Source organism: Acomys minous (genome assembly GCF_964271855.1).
Source record: "Acomys minous genome assembly, chromosome: 2".
NCBI classification, from domain to species: domain Eukaryota; kingdom Metazoa; phylum Chordata; class Mammalia; order Rodentia; family Muridae; genus Acomys; species Acomys minous.
Window position 1 is genome coordinate 48961799 of NC_140484.1, and position 25682 is coordinate 48987480.

At 48.9% G+C, this 25682-nt stretch overlaps 2 protein-coding genes across 2 annotated transcripts; both read right to left on the bottom strand.

The window, feature by feature from the left end:
• Positions 1–599: 599 nt before the first annotated feature.
• Positions 600–13021, bottom strand: EEF1G (eukaryotic translation elongation factor 1 gamma). Its single transcript, XM_084773081.1, is given in 11 exon segments — positions 600–837; positions 1079–1203; positions 1297–1469; positions 5780–5984; positions 6297–6426; positions 9441–9584; positions 10102–10244; positions 10388–10451; positions 11419–11577; positions 12655–12760; positions 12762–13021. Coding segments are annotated over 11 exon segments (1557 nt in total). The 5' UTR covers positions 12911–13021; the 3' UTR covers positions 600–678.
• Positions 13022–13569: 548 nt separating this feature from the next.
• Positions 13570–24914, bottom strand: TUT1 (terminal uridylyl transferase 1, U6 snRNA-specific). The gene is made up of 9 exons (XM_084773080.1): positions 24733–24914; positions 23407–23597; positions 21272–21587; positions 20831–20931; positions 17211–17674; positions 15572–15681; positions 15324–15434; positions 15082–15174; positions 13570–14734 (listed from the first exon to the last, which is right to left on the bottom strand). The coding sequence occupies exons 1-9, from the start codon at positions 24812–24814 to the stop codon at positions 13611–13613; spliced, it is 2592 nt and encodes an 863-aa protein (XP_084629206.1). The 5' UTR covers positions 24815–24914; the 3' UTR covers positions 13570–13610.
• Positions 24915–25682: the final 768 nt, after the last annotated feature.

Here is a 25682-nt window from a genome sequence, read left to right on the forward strand (position 1 = left end):
CAGCTCCACCAGCCAGAGAAAGCACTGGGAGCTGGGGGCTGGCATACTGATGACCCTGGGTGTGAGCACCGCAGTGCTCACGCACCCCACACCCAACAAAGCCATCTGCACCACAATGAGCGGAATTTTCTCACCATTATTCCTTCAACTACAAACCAACAATTTTCTGTAGCACATTTAACTGCACGGGAGAGATGTAGGTCCTATGAAAACACTGCACCAACTAGAGGACCACAGGATACGAGGTGATGCGAGGAACCTGGCCCCTATAGACACAGAGGACACAGCTATGACAGGAACCACTCTGCATACATACTATGAGCATTGTCAGCAGACAGCTCTCTTCAGTGGTTAAGGTCTGGGATACAACTCCTTAAGAACGTGGTAGTAACTAAGGCCCATGTCACCTCCCAGTCCGCTTCTCATCGTCCCCAGCTACTAGAGCGTCACTGTGGGAAGCAGGGCAGTAAAGGCAAAACCAAGGCCAGGCCTCTACTTCTGCTCTTCTGAAAACTTTTGCCCTGTCACAGTGATGCCTCAGGCATAGACAAGAGCTTTGAAGAATCCACCATTCACAAAGGAGGCAGGACAGCAGAGAGTGCAATGTTCAGTTTCCTTTAATGACCCCCATCTCCCTCGAAGGGTGGGTGCAGGCAGCTAGGCGATGGCAAGACATGTTCACTTGAAGATCTTGCCTTGGTTGAAGGCTTTGCCCACGTGCTGGAAGGCCCCCTCCCAGGCGAAGTACTCTCGAACCAAGGTCTGGGCCTCCTCGCTACCAGGGTCCAGTTTCCGCCATGTATACGACTCATAGTCCACCTGCCAATCTGGACTCAGCTGGGGATTTTTAAAAGGGAGAAAGAAACCAATAGAGGCATATGGTTAGACGCTGGGCCTCTGATTCATCTCTCTCCAACTTCCAACTCAGACCTATGACACCAGATGCCAGGACTCACACTGATGTGAACATACTCCCTATGTACAACCCAGAACTTTCCCTCACACCTACTGGCCCATGCCCAAGACCCCCAGTTTCCTACATTCTTGCCTACTCCACTCCCCCCAGCACCCTCCTCACCGGAAAGGCAAGTTCTTGGCCCCGGAAGACCCAAACACCAGAAATAGAGCTGCTGTTGTTGGTTCCAAAGAGGATGACACTAGCAAAGGCATTCTTCCTCAGTTTGTCCAATCGCTGGAACATTCCTGGAGGGAAAAAGGGAGTCTATGAGGTCTCTGGAATCATGTAACCCATGACCTTGACCTTCTTCCTCCCAGACCCACTCCTCCTCTTCTCACCAGTGATGAGGTTGCAACTCATGAAGGTCTGGGTGAGCTCTTCAGGGAAGCGGTACTCGGCATACCACAGGGACCATCCATCCTTATCAAAGTGCTCCCAAAAATATGGCAGGGCCACAGAGAGGGTGTCCTCATTGGAGTACTTACGCTTAAACTCATCCAACACAAAGGTACTAAAGAGAAGAAAAAACACAGGAAGCCCATAAGGAGAAAGTCTTACTGAAACTGCAAAGCATCTTTGGGCCAATGAAGTTTTCACTTCGCATTTACTGGCTTGAAGGAAGTGGTCCCTGTAATGTAATGACAGATACTAGCAGCCTATGAGTGAGGAGAACGAGGGGCCTGGACAAGAGCTAAGACATTTCTGAGCCTGAGAAAGCCAGACCCAGAGCATCTGCATGAGCCCAGCAAGGACACAGCTGGCTGCTGCCCCCAGGTGGTGGCTAAAAGCAAGGTAGTCTGTTTTTCCCTCTCTAGCCCCTCTTGGGACATTTACCAGGAGCCCCAAGTCAGGCTCTAGTCTCCCTCCCCCACACAGGCCTTAGGTTATATGCTAGAAACAGAATGCAAGCAAAGGACAGCTACCTCAAACCTTTACCCTCAGCTGCTCTAGTCCCTCTTTGTCTGGCAACAAGTTTGCATGCTGAAAAGCTCGTAGGTCCAGATTATCTTCAAAGTAGTTTGACACTCGGGGTCAGATGCCCAGAAGCCAAGGAAGCCAGCCTCATGGCTCAGGTCACTGCCCCCACCCCAAATAATAAATGGTTCTCAACCATCTGTAACTCCAGTCCCAGGGGATCTGACATCCTCTTCTAACCTCCTCAGGCATTAGGCATACACATGGCACACATACCAACACACAAGCAAAACACTCATACACATAAAATAAAAAGCAATCTATAGAAGCCTTTAAAAATGAACATTGACTGAAGAAACTCTACAATTTCAGTAAGTGGGATAACATACTTCATGTCCTTTCCCTTTGTGTATCCACAGATGCCGCCTTGAGTTATTAAAGTTTTGTTCATAACATTGTTTATGAGACATAACTTTTTTTTGTTTATGAGACAGTCTCTGTGTGACGACCCTGGCTGCCCTGGACTCACTCTGTAGACCAGGTTGGCCTCAAATTCAGAGACTGCCTGCTTCTATATCCCTAGTGCTGGGACTAAAGGTGGCGCCACCAGGCCTGGCTGGTTTTTGTTTTTTAAAGATTTATTTATTTATTTATACAGTGTTCTGCCTCCAGGTAACACCTACAGGCCAGAAGACAGCACCAGATCTCACTATAGATTGTTATGAGCCATCATGTGGTTGCTGGGAATTGAACTCAGGACCTTTGGAAGAGCAACCAGTGCTCTTAACCTCTGAGCCATCTCTCCAGCCTGTCTGGCTGTTTTTAACAATACTGAGACATGCTAGGTATGGTATGCTAGGTATGGTAGTGCATACCATAATCCTAGCATTTCAGAGACTGAGTAACAAATAACTTGAGTTCAAAACTTGCCTGGAATCCTACCTGAAAAGAAGCAGCTATATTATCTTGTAGTACACGAGTGTGACATAATATATCACACTTAAAGTGAATTAGCATAAATACTGCTGTAAATTGGGACTAATGGTTGTGCCAGACTCTCAATGCTTGGTGGGGGTGGGGGGATGGGGACAGAAGCAGGAGGAGCAGGAGCCCAAGGTCAGCATCAGACACACAGCACCTCCAAGGGCAGAGCTCCGGTTAAGTGTCACATTGTTTCATTTCATCCTTACTAAGCCTAGGTTACACAGTTCACAAATGAGGTTAAATGAGGAGGCTGGTCCAAGGTTACACTGTAGCAAAGGCAGAAATCTGCCCTTAAACCACAGGTCCCAGACTGGTCTCCAAATTCCACTAGACAACTCATCTGAAGAGCCTGAAAATTTCAAACCCTCCTCCTTCCAGCCAAAAGGCAGGACTAGGGATTGTTTCACAATCCATTACCCCCTCCCCCAATAATGCAGACCAGGTGTGGTCTGCATCTGTAATCTCAGCACAGGGAGTACAAGATCCTGCCTCAAAAAACTAGGGCCAGCAGTGTAGAGAGATTGTATAGCACAGGTGAGGTCCCAAGTTAAGTTCCCAAAACCCTGAAAAACATGTATATAAAACCGAGAAACAATAAACATGACCAGAATGAAATGTTATACAAATGATAGTTAAGTTGCTGGCTTCAATTTTATGGCATTAAAAAGTCTAGCTGGGAAGATGGAGAGATGGCTCAAAGGTTAAGAGCACTGGCTGCCCTTCCAAAGGTCCTGAGTTCAATTCCCAGTAACCACCTAGTGGCTCACAACCACCTATAATGAAATCTGGTGCCCTCTTATGGCATGCAAGCATACATGCAGGCAGAGCACTGCATGTATTAAACACGTAAGCATCTTTAAAAAAAAAAAAAAAGTCTAGCTGGGTCCAGTAGCACACACATGTAATCCCAACACGTGGGAGGCAGAGGCAGGCAGATCTGTGAGTTTGAGGCCAGCCTGGTCTACAAAGTGAGTCCAGAACAGTCAAGACTATACAAAGAAACCACATCTGGCACATTCATGCACTGTACTTCTTTAGTTTTTTCGCGACAGAGTTTCTCTGTGTAGCCCTGGCTGCCCCTGGACTTGCTTTGTAGACCAGGCTGGCCTCAAACTCACAGATCTACCTGCCTCTGCCTCCCCAAGTGCTGGCATTAAATGCCTGTGCCACCACCGCCCAGCTCTACACAACAAATTCTTGTTAGTGCAAAATCAATCCTGGTGCAAGGCTCAAGATTAATCACTGAAGTTCAAAACTCAATGTACTCTTTCAAGAGCAGGGCTGCAGAGTACTCAAGTGAACCTGAGTTCTGATCTGACCCCAGCACCTTCCAAACCTTAGCCACAGACACACACACACAACTTCAATAGCAGCTACATCCGAGCGGTGGCAGCCCACACCCAGAAGGACCTCTGTGGTCAAGACCAGCCTGGTCTACAGAGCCAGTTCCATCCAGGACAGCCTGGGCTACACAGAGATACCCTGTCTCCTCAGGGTTTCTCCATATCCCGAAAAGAAAAGGGAAAGCAGCTAAGCTACATCTGAAGCTTTCTCTTTAACTGCTCCTCCACAGTGGTCTCAGCAAGGAGAAAATGAGTACGAGGCCTCAAAAGACCAGTCTACTGCAAAGAAAATCTGGGGAAAGGCAGAGAATATGGCCGAAAAAGAAGAGACGCTAGACTCTGGGGACACCCCTGCAGTGCTGGTACTTGAGAACAAGGGCAGGAGGCCCTACAAGGTCAAGGCAGCCTGGCCTGCACAGAAAGACCCTGCTTCAAAACAAACAAAATTAAGTCAGGCACGGTGACATGCATCACACCTGGGAGGCGGGAGGAGGCGGGCTATGAGATTGCCTTTGAACCATCGTGAGACCTCCTTCTCATTCCACTCTAAACTCTGCCTTCCCATCTGTTAGAACTCCAAGAGGCTAAGGGCATGGCCCAGTGGGTAAAGTGCTCGCTGGACAAGCAGCAGGAACTGAATTCCGATCCCTAGCACTCACACAAAGGCTGACCACAGTGGCTAGCACTTGTAATCCCCAGGGCTAGAGGCAAGTGGATCGTGGAGGCTAGCAACCAGTCTAGCAGAAACCATAAGCTCTAGGTTCAATCAGAGATTTCAGAAGAAGAAAAAGAAAAAGGCAGGGAGCCATATAGGAAGACATCTCGGATGACTCCTAGCCTCTACGCATGCACTCAGGGGCACAAAGTCACACACCACCAATAAAAGGGACTTCTTTCTGGCGTGATGGTGCATTCCAGGACTCAAGAGACAGATAACAGGAAATCAAAGCAGCTTGGTCTATGCAGAGTTCCAGGTAAGCCACAGCTACAAAGTGATACCATGTCTTAAAAAAACAAAGGGGATGGCTGAAGAGATGGCTCAGAGGTTAAGAGCACTAACTGCTCTTCCAGAGGTTCTGAGTTCAATTCCCAGCAACTCCATGGTGGCTCATAACCATCTATAATGTGGTCTGATGTCCTCTTCTGGTCTGCAGGTGTACATGCAGGCAGGGCATTGTATACATAATAAATAAATAAATAAATCTTTAAAGAGGGGGAGGGGGGCGGAGAACCAGGTGATGTTGCCAAACACCTTCAATCCCAGCACTCAAGAGGTAAAGGCATGTGGATCTCTGAGTTCATGCCAACAAGTTCCAGAACAGCCAGGGCTGCAGAGAAACACTGTCTCAAAAAACCAAAAGCAAACCAAAACCAAAAGACGTCTATATAAGTACATGCCTGTAATCCCAAGTGAAGGCAAGACAATCAGTCAGAAATTCAAGGGCATCTTTCTGCCTCAAGCCTCACAAGCCAGCCTAGACTACACTTACACCCACCAGTGTTTATGTAACAACCTGAAACTGCAGACCTAGATGTGTGAGCAGGAACAAAGGTAAAGAACACCTTCTAACACGCTTACCTCTTGGGCAGGTGAGCAAAAGGGTCCTTGGCCTTGGGCTCAGCAGCCAGTGCCTGCTCACACTCGTCCATCTCCTCCTCAGGAGCTGGGGCAGCTGCCTTTTTTTCCTCTTTCCGCTCAGCCTGGGGCTTCTGCTTCTCTTCTCGGGAACCCTTTTCTTTCCTTGGGGTGTCCTTTTTAGGTTGGCTCTCCGCAAACTTCTTAGCTAATGAAGGAGGGAGGGAAGGAAATATACAGCTTTACGTTTCTCCTTCAAACCAGGCAGCAAGCAGGGAGAAAGTGATGGCAAGGACAGCCCCACAAGCCCCAGGACAAGACCGCATGACCACCCAGCACTGCACTTCCATGTAAATGTCAGTTACTGTTGGATCCTGCACGGCAAGCCGAGGCGCCCAGGCCCCCGACCGCAGGCGCCCAGGCCCCCGACCGCAGGCGCCCAGGCCCCCGACCGCAGGCGCCCAGGCCCCCGACCGCAGGCGCCCAGGCCCCCGACCGCAGGCGCAGCCCCGTCACTCACCATCGAACTGGGCCATCTTCTCACAGAGCTTCACCTCCCCCAAGACTGCCCGGAACTGGGGCTGGTTAATGCAGGTCAGGAACCAGCGATTGGTGTTGGGAAAAGCCTGGCGAAAGGAAGGCTCCAAGACCTGCCGCAGCGGACAGAAGCACAACCAACAAAGGCAAGGCCGTGAACAGAGCACAAGACCCTCACCCCTGGGTCCACTTTCCTCTCCATTCCCCAACACCAAAACCTGAAATCATGGCTCCATCTCTTAGATTAATTCTTTATGTATGTGTATGAGTGTTTTGCCTACATACACCTGTGCACCACACACGTGTAATGTCCCTGAGGCCAGGAGACAGAGGAAGATCCCCTGGAACTGGAGGTACACGAGATTGTGCACCATTATGCAGTTGCTGGGAATTAAGCCCTGGCCCTCTGGAAGAGCAGCCGGTGCCTTTAATTACTTAACCGCTGAAATATCTCTCCAGTCTCCTGTTCCTATTTTTTGGTCAAAGTTTTATTGCATAACCCGAGTGGGCTCCACATCATGACCCTCCTGTCTGAGCCCTGCAACTACAGCTGCTTCTTTCGCTACCATCTTTACAGTTCAGTCTAAAAGGATGGCTGCTCCCATTCCTTCAGATACTATTACTCTACGTCTTTAATATTTTGCTCTTTTACATGAGCATTTCATGTCTATTGTTGATTTTTAAATTTTCATGCCAACTAACTTTTCAACTTTTTTTTTTTTAAGATATGGAGAAGTTTATTAAATGAGCATGGGGAGAGATGGAAAGGGAGGGGGAGGAGAAAAGAGAGCTAAATTTTCAACTTTTCAATTTGATAAGTTATGATAAGCATGGTGGCAATGCCTTTAATCCCAGCATTCAGGAGGCAGAGGCAGGCAGATCTCTTTGAGTTCAAGGCCAGCCTGGTCTACAGAGTTCTAGGACAGCCAAGGCTACACAGAGAAACCCTGTTCTCTGTGTATTTCTGAATTCTGAATTTTTGTTTTTTTTAAAAAACAAATACTATAAGAATATGTTATTGTTTTAATCCCAGATGCAGGTATATAGGGCTGCTTTGGACTGTTTTGCCAGCTGCAGGAAGTTTCTGTGATTGTGTGATCTTTGGAATTCTGGGAATTTTTCAGAGGATATATAAACGCTTGAGTCCGGAGGGGCAGGGTAAATGGTTGTTGGTCATTCATGGGGGGAAATTAGATTCAAAGACCTCTATCCCAACCCCCCATCCTTCTTTCTCTCCTATTTAGTGATGGGGGTAAGAACCCACAAAATAATAAAAGACCCTGTCTCAGAAAGAGAAGTTACATTCACAGAAAGGCGGTGGCAGCGCCTAAGAGTACAAAGCCAGAGCCCCAGTGAGCTGGAATGGACTGACTACTAGACTTATTTTGCCAAATAAGATGACGCCCCCAGAAGACGCTTGGTGTGTGACGCTGGGAACGGGAGCTAGAGCGCACCAGGCCCCTGTGTTCATAGGCTCCATTCTAACTCCGCACTGCAACTGTGACTTACACTGATGAGACAACCAACCCACAGCACATGCGCCCAGCACAAACCCAACAGCCCTCAATGCCCCTTCACTGAAAAACTCACGATCTTTGTCGTGCAGGTGCATATATATGTATGTGTATATATATTAAATCTTAAAAAGAAAAACTCACTATTGTTCTTTAAAAGTCTTTATGATGTAGTTTATTTTTATGTATTTGAGCGTTTTGCCCACCGAGGTCAGGGGGCACTGGCTACCCCTTGAGCAGAGCTAGAGCGTTCTAAATAAGCCGCCATTTGTGTATGTGGAATTGAACATGAATACTCTGCAAAAACAAGTGCTCTTAAGTGCCGAGCCCCACACTACTCTAAAAAACTTCTTGCTTTTGATTTTTATCTATACAGGTATTGCCTACACATGTGTCTGTGCACCACACGTTCCTAGTGCTCACAGAAACCAGGAGAGGGCACGAGACCTCCCGGAACTGCTGTTACAGTTGAAGTTGTAACTATGTGGGTACTAGGAATCTACTAGAGTCCTCTGGAAGAGCAGCTAGCATTTTAGCTGTTAACCCATCTCTCCAGCTCCTGTCATTTTTGCCAAAACCGGAGGGAGTGGCTCCATAACTTACATTATCCTTAAGCACCTACTAGCTGTGGGCATGCAAACATTACAGTACATGAAACCCTGTGAAGAATATGGTCTGGCCAAGGATACACAGAGAAACCCTGTCTCGAAAAACAAAACAAACAAACAAACAAACAAACAAAAGAATATGGTCTGGCACACAGTAGGAGCATTTTTCCTTTTTTCCTCGTTGGACTAGTTATGCAACAGAATGGGTCCAGAGCTAATGCCTAAAAAACTAGTAACACAACACTTGGGGGAAAAAAATTACATTAATGCAGGGATGGTGGTGGTAGTCCCTGGAGAGGTGCGTACTAGGTTTGATTCCCAGCACCCACATGACAGCTCATAAACATCTGTAATTCACGCTCCTTGGGATGTACATGTGTATATACATGCAAATACACATAAATTGAAACTTTAAAAATGCTTTTAAAAAATAGTAACCTAGCCAGGAGTGGTGACGCACACCTCTGATCCCAGCACTCAGGAGGTAGAGGCAGGTGGATCTTTATGAGTTTGAGGCCAGCCTGGTCTACAGAATGAGTCCAAGGTAACAAGAGAAACCCTGTCTCGAAAAACCAAAGACTCATAGCACTGTAACTGTAAATAACGAAGCAAAGACAGGGACTTGAATCTTCCTCCAAAAGCCCTTGATGCTGCAGTTTTCATCCTTGCCTCTTATATAGCTTTAATTTTTGCTTTTTATTTTTGATATCACCACGTAGCGTAGGGTGGCCTCATATCAGAATGATCCTCCTGTCTCAGAACCTCAACTGCTGGGATTACAAACGTAAGCCACCATACCGAGTCTTTACCCATCTTTAAATTAAATACGTGATTCCCAAGAAACTTAGTTTCAGCCAAACAGACACTAAGCCAACATCACCTAAGATAAAAACCATCACAGTAGTCAATAATCCTGGGATTCCTACAGCCACTGACCGGTCCTACGCAGTCTGGGGTACCCCAGTATTGGTCTACCCCATCAAATGGGTTCTTTACAAACCTTACCTGTTTGTAGAGCCACAGCAGGGTGCAGACAACTGTGATGTCAGCCAGCGTCACTCGCTCGCCCACCAGGAAAGTCCTTGTCCTCAAGTGCGCGTCCAGCAGGCCCAGGAGTCGCTTCACCTCCTCTTTTGCATTTTCAGTGGCCTGTTGTTTTGAATACTCAAATTTATTCTCGAATTCCCCAATAACAACAACAACTAACAGAATTAAAGAAGCCATTTAATCAGTGTTGGCTCAACCCCCATCCTCTATCATTAGACTCCAGGAACACTTGGAAAAAAATTTGGGGGGATTCTCTCAAGACAGGGTCTCTGTGTAGCCTTGGCTGTCCTTGAGGCACTTTGTAGACCAGGCTGGCCTCGAACTCAAGAGATCTGCCTGCCTCTGCCTCCCCACCACCACCCAGCGCTGGCATTACAAGCACACGCCACCTGCCCCATGTGGATCATTTAAAATTTATCAGAAATAAAACATTCAACTTATATTTCTTCATGGTCAACATGCCTTTATTTCCACTATAGTGATGGTAATCACTCATTAGTCTCTGCACTGCCCACACAATCCTGGCCATCTTTTCCTCTGTTTTACTTCCTTTTCTCAAAATGCAGGAGCTGACCCCAACTGTGCCCCCAGCTTCCCCCCCCCCAGTGCCCAAATGTACCTGTTTGTTGTGGTGCATGATGCCCAAGGTGGGGAACACCCAGGTGCTGGCTGGAGGAACGATGTCACTGTCAGCAAAGCTCACCCACTGCACCACCTGAGCGGCTGCCTCTGGCGTACTTCCCCGCAGCTCCTCGTTGCTTACTGCAAAGGCAGAACACAGAGCTTTGAACCCTGAGATCATGCCAAAAACCAAGCCAGGTCTCTATGATTCCACCTTGTCCGCTGCAGCCACTTGTATAGCCTCACCTCCAGACCCTCTCAATCCTGCATTCCCCACAAATTACCGTAATAGGCAATGGCATTGCTCTCAAACACACAGAATCCGTCATCACCCTCAAAGGCTGGAACCTGGGGACAAAGTAACGAAAACACAGAAGTGAAAAATACACAGGGATCTCCCACCAGCAAATTCTCATGGTTGAACTGTTCTAAGTAAGAGTACGTTAGGAACACTCCTTGCTATGCAAACTCATGACATTATCTGAAACCTGGAATGAAAAATATTTGGTCAACCTTGTGCTATCAATTCAGTGTCTGGACTAAGAATTCAAACATGGAGCCGGGCGTGGTGGCGCACGCCTTTAATCCCAGCACTCGGGAGGCAGAGGCTGGTGGATCGCTGTGAGTTCGAGGCCAGCCTGGTCTACAAAGTGAGTCCAGGACAGCCAAGGCTACACAGAGAAACCCTGTCTCGAAAAACCAAAAAAAAAAAAAAAAAAAGAATTCAAACATGGCTGAAATGTGTTGCCCCATACCTTGATTCCAGCACTCTTTGAGTCTAATAAATAAATAAATAAATAAAAATATAGCTGTCATCATCAGACAGCCCTACATCTACAACTCTGTGGCCCAAAGCATTAGGCACAACCCACATAGAGCATTTGCTCTCCTCCGTACTTAGCTTTGGATATTCAGCTATACCCAAGTGCTCTGGGATAAGAACCCAACTCAAGATATGCTTGATGTATGTGTTTGCAACACCTCAAAATACATCTCCTTAACAGTCACTGAGCAGCTGTGAGGAGCATCCCTTAGTAACCACACACACCTCCAATGTTTCCTTTTTAGAGGCGGGTCTCACTAAACTGTATAGGCTGGCAGACCTTGCACAATCCTCCTGCCTCAGTCTCCAGAGTATTGGGATTACCAGAAGCTTTCAAAAGGATTCTTTTTCCTTTTAGGGCCTTGGGCAGTCAAATTCGGGGCTTTTCATGGGCTACATCCCTGGCCCCATAAAAATCTCTTCCATGTTAAAGACTATACAATGGAATGCTAAGGCTCTTTGGGGCGGGGGTGTCTCTGCTTTCGTACTCACCTTGCCAGCAGGAAATTTTCGGAGAAATTCGGGGGTTCGGTTGGTTTGGCCAAAGTGGAAGTGGGGTGGTGCGGAGAGCACGCGGACCTGAGCCCCGCTGTACTGAGCAGCGATGAGGGCCTTGAAGGCCCTCCAGTTTTCAGGGTATGTGTACAGGGTCTAGGAGAGAGAGGAGTGGAGGACGGACGTCAGCACAAGGATCCTCAAAGCCACTCCCCACGCGCACTTCCACAGTGCTGGGATCAGCTTCACTCTTTCTGGTGAAGCAAACTGAGTATGCCCTGTGTAACCAGAGTCCCCCGACACACCAAGAGCAGAACTACACACCAGCGGCTAAATAAAGCTTGCCGACAGATGTGACCTCCCTTAAGGACATCTCTACAAGCATTCTTCCCTTCAAAACTTCTGGTCCCATCAGACTCCCATCTGCCCAGACACAGACACACAGACACACACACACACACACACACACACACACACACACACACACACACACACACACACACACACACAACCCCTCCCGGAGCCCTTGTTTCATTCATTCATGGTGATCTGGTGTCTGACTACCGGCAGGCTAGTCCCGCTCCAAAAGCACACACAGAGACCGACGAGCTTTCAAAGTTCCCCCTCAGCCTGGGCCCGCTGCATTCTAACGCCATGCCTGCTCATCCTAAAAAAAGCCCTTCTCTGCCCGCCGCGCACCGACACTCCTCTGGTGCTGTCCTTCAGTGAGTTCCCAGGCGGCTCCCCGCTGAAAGCTCACCAGCGGGGTCACCGCGGGCCCACTTCACTGCTCCTTGATTCCTCCGGCTCCCACACCTCCCGCAAAGACAACTCTCCTAACTCTGCCAGTCGCCCCTGCCCACAAAGACCCTCTCCTTCCCACTGTCCCGTTGCTGACCCACACAAACAACGGTCGCAAAAGTTACACCAACCTGCCCAGATGGCACATCTCAAAATGGCAGTGAGGCCAAAACACTTTCTAAAGCTCCGGCCAGTGGAGACCCAGCGTCCCCTTTCTCTCCTCATCCCCAGAGCATTCCACCTCTGGCCTCCGAGCCCCAGCCTCAGTTCCCCTCCGGGCCCCTGGGAGCCCTGCCCTGCGATGGTACGGCCCGTGGACCCCAGATCGGCTCTCCGCTTGGGTCTGACACTCCCCCGGCGCTGACTAGCCCGACTCAGGATAAGGATGGCGGTGGATAGGGTGACCCGGATCACCGGAGCCGGCAAACTTACCCCAGCCGCCATGGTGATTCCGCAGAGAAAGGGGGTGGGGCTGTCGGTGCTGCCGCAAAGTAAGCCGCCAGGGAGGGAAGGGGAGGGGGGAGGGGAAAGCCGTGTGGAAACAGCGGCCGGAAAGCGAGACGGCATAAAAGGCAACGCACGACAGTTCCGTCTCCAGCCGCGCTGAGCTGGAAAAAGCAAGGGGTGGGGCCCGCTGCCTGGGGCGCAAAGAGCGGGGCGCCTGCGTAGTGCGGCTCTGGCCAGGCATGCCCCGCCCGCGGGGCCGACCGATCGGAAGCCTTATAAGAAGCCGGCGCTCGCTCGCGGCGGGAGGGCGAAGTGTGAGAACCTGACGGAAGCACCGCTCCTCGGCGGCTTGCAGCTCAGCCTAGGAGCTGCTGCAAGAACGGGTGGCAAATGCCTTTTGTTCCAGTTCGGGTTTTCCTATAAAGGGATGTCTGTCCAGCTGGGGCCCATGGCCGAAACATTTGAAAGTTAGGTCTGCGCCGATTAAACTACCGTGCTATTAACTTCCACAACAAAGGAGGGAACAGACCAAGTAGCCATGTCACCTGCACCTCTCAGGCTGGGGTGCACCCGAGCACCAGGTAAGCAGCCCGGTTCTCATACAATAGTTTACACATGTCCAAATTTGAAAACCTCGTCCCCAATTGAAGGACAATTTGAACTCTTTCTTGTTAAAGGATAGAAAAAACAAACCCTAAGCCTAAACGTGTGGTGGTTCCCATGAGGTGGGGCAGCAGGCAACGTGTAGGCCAGCCTTGTTCTCGGCAATCCCTGTGAGCGTGGCAAGTGGGAAGGAGACCTCTAAAGAGGGCCTAACAGAACTGTTTAGGGTGGTCAGGCTGCACAGGGAAGAGAGAAAAGGCGTTGCCAGGTGTAAATCAAAGTTGTCCAGTGTCGATATTGAATAAACTAGCAGCTTTATTGTTCTGAAGTTTGGCTCCTCACTTGAGGAGGTTTTTAAGTGCTTGAGGGAAAAAACCCTGTAGAAAGTGATGAAGCCCAGGGAACAGGCCTTGGGAATCCTGGAGTGGTGCCACAGTGAGTGTCTGCTCAGCCTGGGAGACCGAAGCCACAAAGGTGAGGAGGGGTTCCCCCTGGAGCCTCTGTTGCTCAGGGTCTGGGCCTTTCAGTTGCTGGGTTACGCGAGCCTCCATTGCCAGCCACTCTGCTCCCGCGGTGGAAGGCCCTCTGCCTTCTTCTGTGGTTTGTTGCTGTAATTGTCTCCGGGCACGCCGCCTCCCCTGCCACACGCGGTGCCACAAGGCACAGCGCCAGCTCACTGATAATGGATGCAATGCCGCCTTCCCTGTCTCGCCCTGAGACCCTTCTCCAGCCTCTTCAGGTTCCACAGGCTTCTGCTCAGATGGCTTGTCTAGACATTTTGCAGTCATCAGGGGCAGCCCCCCTGGTGGCCCAGAGTTAGACAAGGCCCAGTCCTGAGGTGTCTCTTGCAACTCCATTACCATGTCCTCCCCCCTGTGTTCACTGTGCTCCTCTGCGCATCTCTGTGGCTCCTCTTCCCCTTCTTCACAGCTCTTTTCTTGCCCGTCTACTTTCCGTCTTTTGTTTGTCCCTCTCAGGGGAGAGTCTTTGGTTCTGGCACCTTCTGACCGTGGTCTCTTGTTTCCCTGTTCTATATGGCATCCAAGTGCTTCCCTTAACACACACTCCAGAGCCATAATGATCTGAGGAAAGGGGGCAGCAGGTAAGGGGATGAGCTTGGCAGACAGCAAGGAGCTAGGGGAGCTGGGCTGCAAAAGTGGGAGCAGCCCCCAGTCCCGGCCCCGGGAGGAACGTTGCTGGTACTGGAGACTTCGGCAGTAACTGGCTGCTGCTCTACAACAGCTCTGAAGACGTTTAGCCACCCGGCTGGTCACATTGGCTGCAACATTGTGACTCAGGTCAAAGGGGTCCTGGAGATTCATGGGGCCAAGGCGCAGCCCCTCCCAGAGATCAGAAGGCAGGCCCCCTGCCACCAGCAATGCTTGACCTTCCCGCAGGGACAGCAGGGAGCCAGGAAGATCCCAGCAAGAAACACAGGAAAAGAACTGGGCCAGCAGGGAACCTGAAGGAAGCAGGTTAGAAAAAGGGGGTCATCCAGAAGCCATAACTGGGTCATCCCTGCAGCTACTTCAGTAGGATTTTTTTTTTCCCTTCATAGTGCTTCAGAAGTGTCCTGAGAAACCCAACTCCTCAGCCAGGTCCTGCCCCAGTTGCTTCTGCTTGCTTTCGAGAGCAATATAACTGGGGAAAACAGTCCATACTTACCTGCCCAGGATATGGGTTTTTCCCATCCACAAAACAGCAGCCATGAGCTACTGTGAAGACCACGCCTTACACACAAGTATGATCCACCTTCCCTGTTAGGAGCTTCATGTCACTGTCAGCTCTCCACTAGACTCCCAGACTCACCGAGCGGCTCTGCGTTGGTGCTAGGCTCCAGCCTTGAGGCATCCTTGGGGAAACTACAGTCCCAGCCGTCAACCTCGACCTGCTCCCCTTCACCTGTGACAATAAGAAGACAGGGTCAGCCTGGAAGCAGGAAGACCGGGGAGGAATGGGTAGAAAAATGAGTGGCAGTTGAGATCTCACTCCAGGGCACCTGCAGGGTGACGTGCTGAGATGAAGCTGGGCAGTGACAGCAGAGGCCGTACCTGATCTCTGGGTGAGCTGGGCCACAGTAGGAAGCACCGGAGGGTCTCTGGTCTGAAGGAAGTAGATCACTAGCAATGTCAAGGCGTAGTTATTGAGAAGGGGGCCGCCCCCTAGATAATAACCAATAATTCTAGTTAGGAGAAGTATTTACAAGTATTACAAGTTCCTGTTCCCACCTCTGTTTTTTCTTCCTAAATCTCTGTCTTTACCTGACACCAAATCGGGCCAGGCCTGCCCTCCTTCTCACCTGATAGCCCATTATGCTGAGCCCAGCAACGGACAGTGTACACGAGCGGCCGCACTCGACCATCCATCTCAGAGCAGAGATTCAGGAAACGGGAGTTATACAAGGCCAGCCTAGGGCATGGAGAAACAAAGGTATTAGAAATCTAGTATCCCACCATCTTTCATTACACACTTAGAACCAGCTAGAATAAGATCGAGTTCTTCCCAAAGTTACGCTGAAACCCAGGTCTTATGAGAGAATATGCAAAAGAATGCTGAGTAGATCTGGGCATGTGGCTCCACGGTGGGACAGCTGCCCGGCCCTGGGGATGGGGCTCCACGGTGGGACAGCTGTCTGACCCTGGGGATGGGGCTCCACGGTGGGACAGCTGCCCGGCCCTGGGGAAGCCGTGTGTGGGACCCTGGGGATGGCATGGGAGAGCATACACCAACGGAACCCTAGGCAACGCTATGCCCCACATGTCATCCTGTACAGTCACACCATTCATAAAACATGCTGTTTATATAGGACTGCTCAACAGCCAGGTGTGGTGGCACATGCCCGTAATCCCAGCACTCAAGAGGTTGAATAGGGAATATGGAGACACGGTTTCAAAAGACACAGGACCAATGAGGTGGCTTAGCAGGTAAGAGTCGGCCACCAAGACCGATGGCCTCAGTTCAATCCCTAGGACTCACGTGTTACAAGGAGAAAACTGACTCCCATAAGCTGTTTTCTAACTACACTCAAGATGAGAGGCACATGGAATCACGTAATTTAAAATGTGTTTGAGGGCTGGAGAGACGGCTCAGCAGTTAAGGGCACTGACTGTTCTTCTAGAAGACCTAGGTTCAAATCCCAGCTTCACATGGCAGCTCACAACTGTCTGTAACTCCAAGATCTGACACTCTCACATAGACATACATGCAGACAAAAAAACAAAAACAAAAACAATGTACATAAAATAAAAGTAAATAATTTTTTTTAAATGCTTTTGAAACAATACTGTTCAGAGCCTTTTGGGGGAGAAGCAAAGTAGCCAGACTTTATTCAATGCAAAGTCATAGTATAGATCAGAAAGAAATATAGAGACCATGTAAATGAGAATACTCAGGGCCCAGTTATTATTTGGGGCCTCCTTTTATAGGGTTCAAGAGAAGGCACTTGGTTGCACAGAGCTTACTATACAAAGAAAGCATGGAGTAGGGGAGAAAGCAGCAGGGGAAGAAACCGGATTACTTTTAACCTAAGAGACCCCACATTTATATAGATACAGAACTCTTTGCTATGCCTTTAAGCACAACCAAGGAGGCAGAGGTAGGTTAACCAGGTCTACACAGTAAGACTGTCTCAAAAAGCACAACAGACAACAAAAGCAGTACTGTAGAATCAGGTGGAGTGCACAGGCCTGTAATCCCAGGACTCAGGAGGGGAAGGCAGGAGAACAAGGGACTTGAAGCCAGTGTGGACACTGGAGCAAGACCCTGACTCACACAAACGAAATATTCCAAAGAAAAACAAACACTGAAAAAGAAGCCAGATAGGAGGTGACATAGCTGGAAAAAAGGCGGAAACTCAATTCAGCAGGAACAAGGCCCTCTACCTCAGTACTCGTTCCTCATGCACCCCACAACTAGAGCCAACCTTCCTCAGTACCAACCGGTTACTCAGGGAGATGTCTCCATGAAGACCTGAAGGCCGATGGCAGAACTTCACCACGGGGCGCCGGGCAGAGGGCACAGGCTGGACTCGGTACACTCCAGGGACACAGCCCCGGAGAATGGACCCCACCAGCTCCAGCACTTCCGCCGCTTCCTCCTTCACACCCTCTGAGGCTTCTAGCGCCTTCCCCAGTTTCCCCTCTCCCCCATCCTCCTGCAGTGGTGAAACTGGAGGCAGGGACTGGGGAGAAACCACAGTGTCAGAGCCCAAAGCAGAGTCTGGCGTCTGTGGTGCCAGAGAAGAAGTGGTTTCAAAGTCCAGGGCCTCAGAATCTTGGGCGGACGTTGGAGACAGTGAGTCTAGAGAAGTTGGGGTGCAGGCCGGCGCTGGAGGATCCAGAGAAGCAGCAAGGGCGGAGTCCAAGGATGGAGCCTCTGGGACCTTTGGGGCCTGCAGAGCTGGCTGTAGACAGAGATGAGAGGGAGTGAGTGCCCTCGCCCCCACCTCTGTGTCCAGGATTTACTCTGCAGCTTTATATAACTCATTCTCAACAGTGCTTTGACGCCAGGCTGTGATGCTACGCGCCTCGGATCCCCGCACTCAGGAAGCAGGCAGAGCTCTGAGTGGGAGGCCAGCCTGGTCCACATAGTAAGTTCCAGGACAACGAAGGCTATGTAGGGAAACCCTGTTTCAGACAAGACAAGGTGTCTTACTGTACAGTTCAGGCTACCTTAAACTTTTCTTCTTTTTATTTTGCTTCATGTGTTGGGTTTCTACCTGTACATATGTCTGCACCATATGCAGGCAGTGCCTATGAAGGGCAAGCAAGGGCATCAGATTCCTGGAACTGGATTAGACAGTTGTGAGCTGCCATGTTTGTGTTGGGCTGCAGTCCTTGTCCTCTCCATCACTGAGGCTTCTTTCCAGCTCCGTGGCCTTTGACTTTTCACAATCCTCCTGTCTCAGCCTCCCAAGAGCTGGTATTTAGAGTTATGCTTTAAATTAGCCCGATAAGCAGGGCTTTCCAGAAAGTACCAAAACACAGCCTGTTGCTATTGCCTTTGGCTGCCCCCCTTCCAGCCCCAGAGGGAGAAGATGAGAGCCTATTATAGATGGCAGCATACACTGCAGACACAGGGCCCAAGACCCCTGAGCTGGGGCCGACCTGAATGCCTCCTCCCTGAGGACTAGCCTTCATGGTACCAGAGGGTGCCATGCAAGCTTCCAAAAGAGGAAGGCAGCAAACACCTCTACCCAGCTATGACACCTATAAGCACATCAACAACCAGCATGGAAGGATGACCCTAAGGGTGCAGTAGTGGCACACATATTTGATTAGTAATAGTAACTAGCAGCTTTCTAATTAAATTAAAACCTATTCAACCAGAGGGTAACCATGCCTGGGAATGGAAACCTATTAACTACTTGATGCTAGTTAAGTCATGAATCTTTTTTTTTTTTAAGATTTTTTTAAAAAGATTTATTTATTATGTATACAGTGTTCTGCCTGCACGTAACACTTGCATGCCAGGAGAGGGCACCAGATCTCATTATAGATGGTTATGAGCCATCATGTAGTTGCTGGGAATTGAATTCAGGACCTTTGCAAGAGCAGCCAGTACTCTTAACCTCTGAACCATCTCTCCAGCCCTAAAGTCATGAATCTTGAAGGAGAACCTACAACCACTACTTTATTAAACCAGTATAATTGCTAACAACTATCTAAACATTTGTCCTAATACCTACAGATAAGTGTGGTCTTCACCCCACATCAAGAAAATCTCTCTTTGTTGGGGCTGGAGAGATGGCTCAGTGGTTAAGAGCACTGCCTGCTCTTCCAAAGGACCCGGGTTCAATTCCCAGCATCCACATGGCAGCTCACAACTGTCTGTAACTCCAAGATCGGACACCTTGACATCCAATGCACATAGATTAAAATTAAATAAAATATTTTTTAAAAAAAGAAAATCTCTCTTTGCAACAGACAGAGATCACTATAGAAAAACACAGCCAATCAAAATGCAGAGGTGTGGAGCCCAGTCCCAGTGGATACATCTACAAAACACTGACTTAAGCCTCAAGGGACATTGTGAAAGGAGGAATGGAAAGATTAGAGCCAAAGGATCAGGAAGGCTGCTGTGAGATTGTGTCTCCTAGTAATTCCAACACACCATAAATCTCACCAACATGACTGCCCAAATGTGAGCTGAACAAGGACAGCACCAATGGACATACTAAAGCCCACACCCATGAAATGTCAACAGTACAGCTGCCCAAATGGACTCAGCAGGTTGTATTTATATAATTATCCAGTTACAAAATTAAAGAAAAATAGGCTATGAATTTGAGGGGGCAAACGGGCGGTTGGAAGGAGGGGGAAACAATGTAAATATAGTACACATACATGAAATTTTAAAAAATTAATCGTAGAAAAAAGCATAGGACTGTAGTCCCAGTGTGGTAGAACACATTTCTAACCACCAATGCTAGCTGGAAGTGGTGCCATATGCCTATAATCCCAGCACTTGGTAGCGTGAGGCAGGAGGATTATCAGTTTCAGGCCAGCCTGAGCTACATAGTAAGTACCAGGACAGTCAAGACTGCATAGTTAAAACTCTGTCTCAAAAATAAGGCAGCCCAGTGGCTGCACTGCTGTTCTCGTAGAGCAGCCAGCTTCCGTTCCCAGCACCCAGATGATGGCTACCAACCACCTACAACTCAAGGGCCTGATTCCCTCTTAGGACCTCCAGAAGCATCAAGCACACATGTGGTGCACACACCTATGTGTAGACAAGACATAAAAGAAATCTAAAGGAAAAATGTGCATGTGCAAAGGGCAGGGGCTCAACCCCAGCATAACAAAGAACAGCCCCTCTCTGGAGGAAGGAGAGCTATAGGAATTCTAGCTCTACTCAACTTTCCTAAGAACCCAGAATTGCTCTAAAAAGGAACTGTGCATAAGAAAAAAGAAACAAAACCAAAAAACTTTCCTGTTGCAGAAATCTGTAATTTTCATATTATAAAACACAAGCAAAGACCGGGCATAGTGGCTTAGCCTACAACCCTAGCATGTCTGCAGAGCACAAAGACCAGGGTGGCTACACAATCTCAACCACCTCTCTATACAGATAAGTAAAAAGATAATCCCCAGATTACCTTACTGCCTATCTGTTTATATATTTTACCAAAATAAGATCACATACAAGGGCAAACATGGTGTTGAATGCCTTTAATCCCAGCACTCAGGAGGTAGAGACAGGCAGATCTCTGAATTCAAGGCTAGCCTGGTCTACAGACTGAGTTCTAGGACAGCCAGGGATACACAGGAAAATCCTGTCTCGGAAAAACAATCAAAACAAACAAAAACAATAAAACCCAATCACATAGAATTCTGAAATGTGTTTTCGTCCTGTCACAACTGGTTTCCATCCATGCCAGCTCATTCATTTGCACGCTCATTCAATCTAATGCACAGCCATATTTACATCTCTACAGTCACAGGAAGGCCTCTGCATAAGGACTAATATGCCCATTTTATAAATATAAAACTAAAACATGAGAGTTTAGGTAAAGCATTTGCCCAATGTCACATGACCGCATGCTCCTCCGCTCACTCACCTGGGTCTCTTCCATATCACCCAGGTCCAAGAAGAGGTCAAGGTCACAGCCATGAACATCAAAGCTGTTTATAGAAGAGCCGAAAGGATGGATCACACAACCTAGGTTCCAAAGAATAAAGGTCAAAAGACATTAGGGAGCTGGCAAGATGGCCCAGGCATTTGCCACCAAGTCTGACAGTCTGCGTTCCATGCCCAGCACCCATGTGGTGGAAGCAGAAAACCAACTCGTCAAAGTTACCCTCTGACCTCCATAAGCATGTATGTCACTTGTGTACACATATAATAAAGAGGTAAAAAGACAGGGAGGTCTCCAAGAGTATACAAGGGTACAAAGATGGAAGAAAAGCAAATGAAACACCTACAGCTGAGGGAATCAAACATGGGGGCAGGGAGAGCAACAGGTGTGAGGGAGAGCTCAGACTGAGAGCAGGGGACTCACCAGGGAAGAACTCTGTGAAGACCTCCTGCATCAGGGCCACAACAAGGTTGCGAAGCTGCCGCTCAGCCTCAGACAACTCCCTCAGCTCCACAAGCTTTCCCATCTGCGCCTCCACATCGGGGGCCTCAGCCAGGGCTTGGACCAGCTGGTGACTATGCGAGTCCACTCTTTTGGGAGACTTGGAGGCTGGGCTCTGGAACTCCTTCTGCTCCCTTGGCCGGACACGCAGAGCATGTCCCCCCAGCCTGTGCTTGGGCTGGGATAAGACAGCATCCCGAGCACTGATGTCTCCCATCTCCACTATGGCAAACACCCCCTGGAAAGCCACACAAGAGCAAAGGTGATGGTTTGGCAATCAGGAATCTAAGCATACGCTTTAACAGTAGATGAGATCATTTGACATGAGAGCCAGCCCGTATACTGGGAATATTTGCTTGTTTTTGGAAGAGGAAACATACTTAGTTAGATGAGTAATCTTCACCCTTACCCCATGCATTGTTTTCCCAAGCTGCCAATTAAAATCTCATCTATTGTTTCCTATGCTTCACAGTGACTTGATGTCACAGGTTAAAATAAGACCGACCCAGCCATGGTTAGTGGTTCGTGCTAGCAATTCTACACTCAGGAGGCAGAAGCAGGGCCTGGTGAGAAGGCTCAAGTGGTAAAAGGCAAATGCCACCTAAGGATCTGAGTTAGAGCCCCTGGGTCCAGCATGGTGGAAGCAAACAACTAACTACTGAGCGTTGTTCTCTGCCTTCTGTATCTGTGCGTGCATGTCCCCTGCTCCCTTGCCACTTAGACACACTAAACCAATGTAATTAAGGGCTGGAGTGATGATGGCTCAGAGGGTAAAACCACGCATTGCTCTCCCAAAGGTCCCAGCACCTCCATGGCAGGTCACACTCACCAGTTACTCCAGCTCCAGGGGATACAGTGCCCTCTCCTGGCCTCCAAGGGTACCAGCTACCCACAAACATGCAGGCAAAACCCATACACATAAGCCAGGCAGAGCACTGTATACACAATAAATCTTTTAAAAAGGAAAAAATTAAAATGAAATTTAGAAAAAATTTAAAGGGGCTGTGTGTGTTTGCTGGCACACGCCTTTAATCCCAGCACTTGGAGGGCAGAGGCAGGCGGATTGCTGTGAGTTTGAGGCCAGCCTGGTCTACAAAGTGAGTCCAGGACAGCCAAGGCTACACAGAGAGACCGTGTCTCAAGAAAACAAAACAAAAATCTTAAGGGTTATAAAGATGCCTTAAAACAAAACAAAAATCTTAAGGGTTATAAAGATGCCTTAGCAGTTAGGAATTTGGTTCCCAATACCCATGCCAGCTAGCTCACAACCACCTATGCCTCCAGCTACAGAGGATCTGATGCCCTCTTTTAGTGTCAACTGCACGTGTGTACAAATCCACACAAACACGTATAAACAATTTAAAACAAAAACAAGACCTAGCTGGGCGTGGTGGTGCACACCTTTAATCCCAGCACTCAGAAAGCAGAGGCAGGGGGATCGCTGTGAGTTCAAGGCCACTTTGGTCTACAAAGGGAGTCCAGGGCAGCCAAAGCAATCCAGAGAAACCTCGTCTCAACCGCCTCCCCCCCAAAGAAACAAAATGTTTTTAAAAGGGGAGGAGTGGTCAAGAAGATCAGGAGTTCAAGGCCAGCCTCAGCTACATAGCAAGTTTAAGGCCAGCCTGAAAGAGGTAAGATTTAGTCTCAAAAATAACAAAAACCAAAGTATAACTTTTTAGCTGACTCTTTTAACAATAAGAATCCATGGCACACGCCTTTAACCCCAGCACTGGGGAGGCAGAGGCAGGCGAATGTCTGTGAGTTCGAGGCCAGCCTGGTCTACAAAGTGAGTCCAGGACAGCCAAGGATACACAGAGAGACCTTGTCAGAAGAAAACAAAAAACACTGTTTGGTAAACAAGTCTCCCATAATAAACTCTGGTGAATGGAAATCCAAGGAGTGGAGAAGGTGTCCGGGGCTCACAAAGCTGAGCCACTCCGAGCTCTGAAATGTCTAAGCCACATTAGGAAGCTGCCAAAGCAGGCTGCTGGCTTTTTTCTTCTCATGTGAAGCAAACCCATCTGACACATGAGCCCCAGAGTCATTCAACACTCTACCTTGTCCTTGTCCATGACAATATTGGCCACAGGGCCAAATGTCTGGAAATACTCAGAAAGCTGAGCAGAACCCACATCCCTGGGAAAGCCACTGACAAACACACTTCGAAGTCCCTGGGCCTTTCTGGTAGCTCGTAGTTGTACCAGATCCCGGTGCTTCCGGCCTTTCAGGTGGGCATCTAGGCTGGGTCCTGGAACGGCAAGTGGAAAACACAAGCTTATAAGGTAGCCCTTAGTGTACCTGGCCCAGTGCTCTGCTCTCTACATATGGAAATCCTCTGTTCCTTCAAAAACAAAGGATCTCTACACTTGATATTCTTTTCCTTTTTCTACATAGTGCATTCTCTAAGTGATTTTTGGGAGAAATGGCTGAAATGCAGGTGCCATCCATAAGCATTAAGTAGAGCAACATCTGCACACTGTAAAGGAATTAACAAGTAACTTGCCCAGGACCATATGTAGAACTAAATCATTTAGGGCCCAGAGTAATTCTGGGGAATAAACAGTAGGTACTCCACATGCATCATTTTCTCAGAGAATGTGGTGGAAATGATAGTGCCTACCACACAGGTATCACTCACATACAACGCCAGCCTTCTGGTATGTGCTAAGTGCGGGAAATTAGCTATCAGTATTGTTTTATTATCACTCAGCTGCTTGGTGCCATGGGAGTAACAAGGAAGGCTTCTGAGTTGCTGGCTTGCCTAAGGAAGTTTGCTGGGGGATAGGGGTGGGGCGTCGGTGTCATTCACAAAGAAAACACACCAGAAGACTCTCTTTAAAGGAGATCACAATTCCAGACATCAAAAGTAGGATCTGAGGTGTCACTGAGCCCCTCACTGTCACAGCCTGACCTAGTCTACCTTTCCAAATCCCTTTCCTCCCTGGCACCTTCTCCTGCCTCTGGAGAGAGCCTCCATTGGGGAGTCTCCGACTGAATTACTGCCTTCTCTGTGAGGCCTCAGCTCTGTAAACAAATCCACGGTGTACTGAAACTGCCTCAGACCAGACAATGAGTTCCAGAATTCCCTTCCTACCCCCAAAAACCAGTAGAGTACAGGCACAGAGAAGGGATGCCCGGTAGATGATGATTTTAAAGGGAATAATGAAACTTTCAGTATGAAATTTTGCATAACAGGAAGGACAGGTGAGACTTTGCCCACTCTCCAGCGCCCCGGGACGCGCTGAGTGAAAACAGGCGGATAACCCTTGCGCCAGAAATGTGTGTGGATGTGTGGATGTATAAAACCTAAATAACCCTAATTTTCACTAGCACCTAAAGTTAAAAGCCTACAAACCCCCACCTCCCCACTAGCCACTGCTTACGGTTGGCTGTAGTAACGTCGCAGAGGCAGCAGCGAAAGCGGCCACGCTGCAGCGACACAACATCCGAATCCACCGCCGCCATAGCGACTGTGCGGTACGGACCGCCTACAAGTTATTCCGCTACCACCGGAACTCACAGCTAAATATCTCGTGTGCCGGGAAGCCACTTCCGTCAATGCTGAAGGAAGTGACGTTGTATCCGACGCTAGCATATTCCTCCAAAAACCGCGACCCTTGGGTTGAGAGTTCCGGTTCTAAGCCGCCCGTCGACGATGCTTATTGGCCTACGGTTAACTAGTTGGCGTGCTCCATTCCACTTCAGCGTTGATTGGCCAGAGGAGTCGTGAATATTCATTGAGCAGCCACAAAGCCCGGCTTGCTTCTTGACAGCAGAGAACCTTTGCCAAGTGGTGGCGGGCAATCTGTACCTTCATTTCGCCACACAACTGCCCCCTCAATCTCTTATTTTACCCTGCGAAAACCAGAGGGTGGGTGTTTCCAATCCCTTGCCTTGTGGAGCCCAGGGACTCCCACATCCTCGAGTCAGTTCCTTTCTCTGCGGCCGGATGCTTCTGCAAAACAGGTGTTGAACAGCTCGGTCTGTCCCCGACACTCGCAAGCCTATCACCTGGACTCAATGAGGCCAACGCCATATGGCTACGACCCCATTCAACCGGTGTCTTCCGCAGTTGTAGCCCATTTCAAGGCAGTACAATGAAGAGACTACAGTGACACTTTCATTCAAGGAGCGCTGGGAAGTGCTGCAGATCCCCAATCAGGCACAAGAATCAGTCTTGTAGGTTCAGAACAGGGAGAGAATGAGAGCTGAGCACAGGGACTAAAATGAAATAAAAGGGTAATCAGGTGGGCTCAGCAGCTTCTGCTCTGATTATCAGCAGCAGAGTAGACCAGCAGGCAGAAAACCGGACTGTGACCTTGGCTAAGGCACC